The 7475-nt window shown below is 35.6% G+C and overlaps 1 protein-coding gene across 1 annotated transcript; it reads left to right on the forward strand.

Moving 5' to 3' along the window:
• Positions 1 to 544: 544 nt before the first annotated feature.
• Positions 545 to 7466, forward strand: LOC144973045 (fatty acid synthase-like). Its single transcript, XM_078915013.1, has 5 exons — positions 545 to 563; positions 1884 to 2002; positions 2854 to 3138; positions 5704 to 5967; positions 7048 to 7466. Exons 3-5 carry the CDS (start codon positions 2929 to 2931, stop codon positions 7156 to 7158), a joined length of 585 nt encoding a protein of 194 aa, XP_078771139.1. The 5' UTR covers positions 545 to 563; positions 1884 to 2002; positions 2854 to 2928; the 3' UTR covers positions 7159 to 7466.
• Positions 7467 to 7475: the final 9 nt, after the last annotated feature.

A 7475-nucleotide genomic window follows, 5' to 3' on the forward strand; every position in this document is an offset into this window, starting at 1 on the left:
CATCATCATCATCATCATCATCATCATCATCATCATCATCATCATCATCATCATCATCTTCATCATCATCGCCACTAATTTCTCAAAAAGCAAAATTACACAAACATGCATTCATACATTATCATGAGGCTAATAAAGTAATTAATTTGACTAATCTATGAAAAGTAATTTTGCTGTCTTTAGGGCTCTAATATGGCATTTGTATACACAACAGGAATGCACCATATTGATGAATGAATTAAACACAATGAAAGACAAATGAATATCTAATTTACGGAGATGTAAATTGCAATAGTTAGGTGTATAATATTATAAACATTTTGTGATTTGCAATGTTAACCATTGTCTCCTTAAAACTGTTTTGATAACAAATGAATGAAAACCCAACACGCCACTCCCCATTTCCGGTATAGGTTGCCTCAAGTATGAATGGCGTCGTATCGCGTGCTAAACGTACATCGCAAGCGATCTGGTAGTACAGATGTATATCTATGGATTCCATCTAAACAAGCGGAAGTCACGTCTATGATGGAAATAGAATATATTGAAGAAAAAAAATCATTGTAAACAACTTTTGACTTCTAACCATTTGAATACTTCTTCCTGGATTATTAGGCTTCAACAGTCGTGATGTCACTTCCCCGTAATAACGCATAGTAACCTAGTAACTGGTTCTAAACTATCGGAACAATGGCAGACGCCCTTATGAAATATTTCTCCGATGAACATAAAGTGTATCCAGAGGAGAAAAGCATTATAAATATGATCATGTTTTGACTTTTATACATTCTGATCACTTAGCATATGAAAAGTTCTAGCCAGCATGAAGAATAAAAAGTACCCAATTTCTTTGTTTAGAACCACGCTGCTCGCCGTTGCTGGGCGACGTGACATCAGACTATTGAATCCAATTGAAACTGGCCTATTTTGCAAAAGAACTTCCATTTTCGAAGAGAAGAAAAACAGAATACAAGACGTATCGTTCTATTTCTGGTTCAGATCGTAGTCACATAGACACACACACACACACACTCACACACCCACACTTACAGACAAACACACACCTTTACACATGTAAACAACAACACAAACAGTAAGTGTATTTCTAACGAAACAGACAATTTTTACATTATTTTTGCCAGTCAGAATAACTCACTTGTCCCTATTAATTTTTCTAATATATGGCTCGAACCCAGGACCTTCCAATCCGCAAGCGAGTATCATGGCTCGGAAGACTACTCGCAGCAAGATATTTGGTTTAAAAAATGTACAACAGTAGCTGATGAGTCCCATTGACTTCCAAGTTAGAATATAAAGACATGACAATACTGGTGCACATTTTTTACTCCTGGATACACATTTTTAAAATTTTCAGTAGGTGGGTCTTTAACCAATTTTTATTTTTATAGTTTAACTGTAAGCATGAAAACATCTGGTTAAATAGGATTCAATAGTCTGATGTCGCATCTGCCCAGCAACGAGCAGCTTGGTTCTAAACAAAGAAAATCTGTACTTTTTATTCTTCATGCTGGCTAGAACTTTTTCACATGTCATGTGGTCAGAATGTATAAAAGTCAAAGCATGATCAGATTTATGTTTTTCTCCTCTGGATACACTTTTATGCTTGTCGGACAAGTATTTCATAAGGGTGTACGCCATTGTTCCGATAATTTAGAACCAGTTACTAAGTTTTACTGTGCGTCATAACGAGGGAAGTGACGTCACCACTGTTGAAGCCTATTTAATGACTTAATCACTTCTGTCTGATATCTTATATTTTTTTAAACATTGCAGAGCCAAAAGAACTTACTTTTCCACCATATTTTCCCAATCGTGCTTTCTGTTTAGTCATTTTGCTCAATCTTATTTTCATTTTCATTCAGGCAATATTGAGACCTTGAGATCCCTGGCCTCCTGTCTTCTCTGCCCAGTATACGGTATTCAGCTGACAGCAGAGGCACCCCTAACATCCTTGCAGGCTTTGGCTGGATTTTACTTACAGGTATGTTTGTGTTTACGTGTGTGTGTTGAATGTGTGTGTTTGTATATGTATGCGTCCATATATGTGTTTATGTATGGGAAAGTGTGTATGCGTATGTGTGTGTGAGTATATGCATATGTGTACGTGTATGCTTGTGTGTATATATGTGTGTATGCGCGTGCTGTCGAACTCTTGAATATTGTAGTGTAAAGAAATTACCAGGTATTTTATAGTTATCATATTTAAGAGTGATTACATGTTAGAAGTCTTACATTTTAAAGACATTTAGCTGGGTGGAGCTATGTGGTCTTGTGGTATAACACTCGCTTTTGGATTGGAAAGTCCTGGGTTTGAACTTCGCTTTGCGCACAGTTGAGTCCTTGGAAAAGGCTCTTTACTAATATTCTCTCACCATTCTCGGGTGTAAAATGAGTACCTGGTCGTTAACAGCGTTGCCTCTGTTTGAGAAATATTGTAATATCACCTAACAGGTGCGATGTCTCGTTCTACACGTTACGTGTTGCTGTTGGTCAGGGAATCTTTGTAAAGTGCTTTGAGCATGTTTAGTCCTATATAAAAGCTCAATTTTTTTGGTTTTTTTTTTTTAGTGTCAGGGTATGATTTTTAGGAATTTTAATCTTGACATATTGAAAGATTGCTTTGGATCAACTTCTCTTTTCTGTTTGAACTAGTCTTCTTCCTTTCTCTTTTAGACTTTTTCATCATGTAACATATTGCAAAACTTCACTTCCCCTCTTCCCCACTCCTCCACTTAATATTTCTAACGACAAAATATACCAGCTTGAAACAGATTAAGCATTTATTCTTTTTTTTTTTTGCAAAAATAATTATGAATCTGTGTAATTTCCCAGAACATTAACAAAGTGGATCCAACAGGCCCATATAGACTGGCTGGGTACTCGCTAGGTTCTGTGATTGCCCTGGAAATGGCATGTCAGCTACAAAAATATTACCCTGATTGTAGTGATGTCAATATTGTGCAATCTCTGACCCTTTTGGATGGGTCTCACCGTTACCTCGACATGTACACCAATGCCTATAAGAAGGCCTTGAAACCAAATTCACTGGCAGAGGAACAGGCTGGATTCATGGTTGGTTTCCTCAAACAGTTTATTAACGTGGAGGATGAGCTCTCAGTAAGTAGTTTCTTTCCTCTTAATATCCAAGACATTTGAGGTTTGAGTAACTTTGCTGGTAAAGCACTCGGTACACAAATGAAGGGCGTGAAATACATCTTAGTTACATACATTCGTTTATTGATCAGAAAATAGAATTGTCTATGTACCTTATGACTTTTGAGATTCACTAATCCAAGACTGATCCAATGCTCAATGGGTAGAGCACCAAATGCTGTTTTCATTTGCATAACATTTTTTGTTTGTTTTGTTTTTTGTTTTTTTTTGGTCTTTTTCTGGCCTTGTTGTCCACCCAGTTGTGATTGCATAGCTGTGATATTTGATGGAAAGCACTCTGATATACGAGTCTTTTTCAGAGGAAAATAAGCAATTATAATTATGGTCTCTTACACACTTCAGTTACTTCAGAGTATTTTGCATCACTTGCACAAAAATCGCAAAATATCACTGATTTGAATTGCGGCTGCAAAATCTGCAATTTTTGGGGGCAAAATCTGCATTTTTTTGGTGCAAATTTTCGAGATTTTGCAAAGAAAAAAAAAGGCGAAAAAAAAATTACGAATCTTTTTCTTCTTTTAATTTGATAGCTCGTGTAGAACGTGAAAGATCAATCAAGAGTAGTTTCTCTTTTATTATCCCATTTTTTTCCTTTTTACTGGCGCTGATTTGACCTTACATTTGTTGCAAGCGCTGTGAAACCCTTAAAAACAAACAAATAGAATTTTCATGAACTAATTATGGGTTTGTAGGAAAATTAATCGCAAATGTTTGCAAATTTTGCTGTTCTAAGCTTGCAAAATTTGGGAATTTTCTTTTGTTGAGAAAAACTGCCATGTCAGATAATGCTGCATTGACTCTTCTGTTCTAAAGGCTTTCATTCTTTTCCATGTAAAAAAAATCTAATGATCAATGAAGGTAATTGATTAACAAAGAACGCTTAAAGCCCAATGCAAGAAATGTTCTTTTGTGTCGGCCATAGTGTGGGGGAATGTTGACCATAGGTTGGTGAATTCTTCATTGGTCCTTACTACCTCTTCTACCCCTTTACTCCTGGCCTCCTAAAGTGGTCAGGGAGGCACTTACTGTGTCTTCTATCCCCTATATCTGTTTTCCAACATGCTTTCTGTCTTTGACTTGGAATGAGATTACTTGGTTCTGTCCTGGCCCTGGCCGGATAGCCTGGCTGGGAGGGAAACAGTCAAATGTATGGTTAGAGTTAGAGTTTTGGGAGATGATATTTTTTGTCTTGTAAATCATCTCTGTTATGCATTGTATTAATTTTTTGGTTATATATATATATATATATATATATATATATATATATTATATATATATACACATACACAATCGTTTGTAAACATTTGAGTGTATTCCTCTTAGTGGGGACCTGTGCTTGTGTCTGGATGAGACTTTTAGGTGATCTCAAGCTAAGTACACTGATAGTGTGCTTTTGGAATCTACATCTGTTTCCCATTGGAATCAATTCCCCTTTGTATTGCTTTTTCTTGGGTGCTTTAATTGTTATTCTTGAACTGTTTACTATCCCATTTTCTTCCTATTTACTGGCGCTGATATGACCTTAATGTGTTGCAAGCGCCTTAAAATCCTCAAGAACAAAATAATACCATTTGGTTCACATTGGTGTAGATTCATCTATTGTTTTGGAGAAAAGAGTGCTAATTGGGTTTCTCAAAATCCCATCATTAAATTTCATTTCAATATTTAGTTGAAAGTAACAATAGGCAGAGGTAAATCTGTTTATTTGAATCGTCACTTCTGGGTGGGGTCTTCTGATCTCCCATGGTGGGCAAAGAGGTCACTTGCCGTGTCTTCTATCCTCTGTACCTGTTCTCCCTTTCCATGTTACTATCTGTCTTTGTTCTGGATTGAGATTGCTTGGGGTTTTTTTCCTGGTTCTGGCAAAGATCCTTAGCTTGGAGGGAGACAGCCAAATGCATAGATCATTTTTTGAGAGATGTTTTTTTTTTCCATTATAAATCATCTCTCTATTATGTACTTTGTAATTATTAGTTGTGAATGTATTGTAGTCTGTAAACAGTGTATCTTTCATATTAGGATTCCTTTCTTGTGTCTGGATGAGATTTTTAGGGTCAAAATAGGTACCAAAGTGGACTGCTCATGGAATCTTCTGTCCTCTATTTGAACCAGTCCTCTTTGTCTTCCTTTTCTTTGGTGCTTTTAACTTCAGATCTACTAATTTTCCTCCGTATCTTCTTTCTTTTTACTGGCGCTAAAATGTCCTAATAGTGGCGAATAGTGCATACCTCTAAAAAAACAAAGTCACCACTTTTTCATGGATTATCACTTGTCCCATCATTTTTTATTGGCCCTGGCGTGACATTGAAATTCTAAATCAAGCACCTATTTTCTCTTTCTGTTTGCTTGCATTTACTATATTATGTTTGTTTGAATTTGTGCATTTAATCTTATTTTATTCCACATTCTTTCCTATGCTAACATGACCAAATCTTTAAGTTTTTCAAGGACATTTAAGTACTTTATAACAAAGTTAAATCATCCCTTTATTATTTTATTTTGCTTCAGATTTACCACCAGTTGTTACAATACAGTGACTTGGAAAAACAAGTAGAGATAGTCGTGGACATACTCATGAAGACTGAGGTGTTTCCCTGTCGTGAGGATTTGGAAAGATTAGCCATTGCGTTTTATAATCTTCTCAGAATAGTTGGCGATTATAAGGCTGGTCAGTTCTCTGGAGACCTAACACTAGTCCGAGCAAAACAGAATGTCATTGCATCCTCAATGATCAGCTCTGGATCTCTGAAACCTGATTATAACTTGCACGAGGTAAGAATGTTATGGTATGGTCATTTGAGTATGAATCTGGTTACTTAATACTGTGTGGGGAATAGGCAGTTTGGAAATGTTGCTTTTAATGTCATTGCTATGATCAATTATTGCCATCATCGTCATCAACATCGTCATCATCAGTGGAGTACCCTGGAATATGCATAAAGTCAACACACTTAAGTCAACTTCAACACCTCTTGTTGGTCCCAAGTTTTCTGTTCTTTATTTGCTCCATAGATAATGCATAAAGTCAATCATGCTTAAAATAAACCAATCTTTCTGGTCTGATGGTGCCGACTTTATCATGATTCCACTGTAGTTGTAATCGTCATGCCATCAATTCAATCCTTTGACTGCCTGCAAACCCTTGACTTTCCCTTGTGTTCTATACTGGTCAGGTCTCAGTATTTCTTCTAGTTCACAATATTCTTTGTCCCTTTTCACATAACTTGATTTCCTTATACAGGAACAGTACTAAATAGTTTGTGCTGTATTGTAATTGTTAAATGAATGCTTTTTTTTCTTGTTGTTAATCAACTCCCAGCAATGTTTTACTGTTATCTTATTTTAAAATTTATTTTGTAACTGAATGATTAATATATATTTCTCAACATATGTCTGGATTTATAGAGAGGTTTCTCTTGGAGTATAGGTACTTGTATTATTTGAACTTATCCCATTGGTTTTTGAGCTTTGCTACCGGAATGTGCATCAGTCCTTTAGCATACTTATGATGTACATTTTAAAAAAAGATAGACACGGTTAAACAATGAACCCCTCCACTAGACCACAACGTTGTTTAATACCCACAGTGCTTTATTGGTTCCACCAGCAGGCCACATGGATTCAAATTTCCACTTCATACAGTGCAAGTTACTTGATAGGCCTTTTTGGGCAAGCATTCTTACACTTAAATATATAGCCAGATACTCATTCACACCTGAATTGTGTGAATGAAGAGTTTTAAACAAAAATCTTGTGACTGCTCTATCATATTCCGTAAGCTAGCTGCATGTGTAGATTCCATGATTCATGAATTTATTTTCTCCTTTACTGTTTATTTTTTTCTCATTGAAGGTGTGTGATGGTAATGTCAGTGTGATGGAAGTCGAAGGGAGCCACGAGACATTTTTGATCGAAGACGGAGCTGAACGTGTTGCCAACATCATGACTGACCACTTGTGTTGAGTGAAAAATTTCACCTTGTAGAGAAAGCCATTAATTTTTTAATACATTTCTTCATTATTTAATTTGTTTATGAGAATAGATATTAATTGAGAATGATTGATATGAGATAATGCTCTTAAATTATACATAGATATTTCCACAAATACTTGGGTTTATGAACAAAATGTCAACATAAGTATTTCTCTGGAAATATTAAAATTGTTTTATAGGGATGTTTTCCCCCAAAGAAATTGGCGATTACTTTATTTATGAAATAAATGTATTTTTGTAAAGTTAACAAGTTAATGTTAATCTCTATTTATTTTAGATGTTTTTCT

Source organism: Berghia stephanieae, chromosome 5, assembly GCF_034508935.2.
Source record: "Berghia stephanieae isolate SIO BIC M18660-M18661 chromosome 5, UCSD_Bste_1.3, whole genome shotgun sequence".
Taxonomy (NCBI): Eukaryota; Metazoa; Mollusca; class Gastropoda; order Nudibranchia; family Aeolidiidae; genus Berghia; species Berghia stephanieae.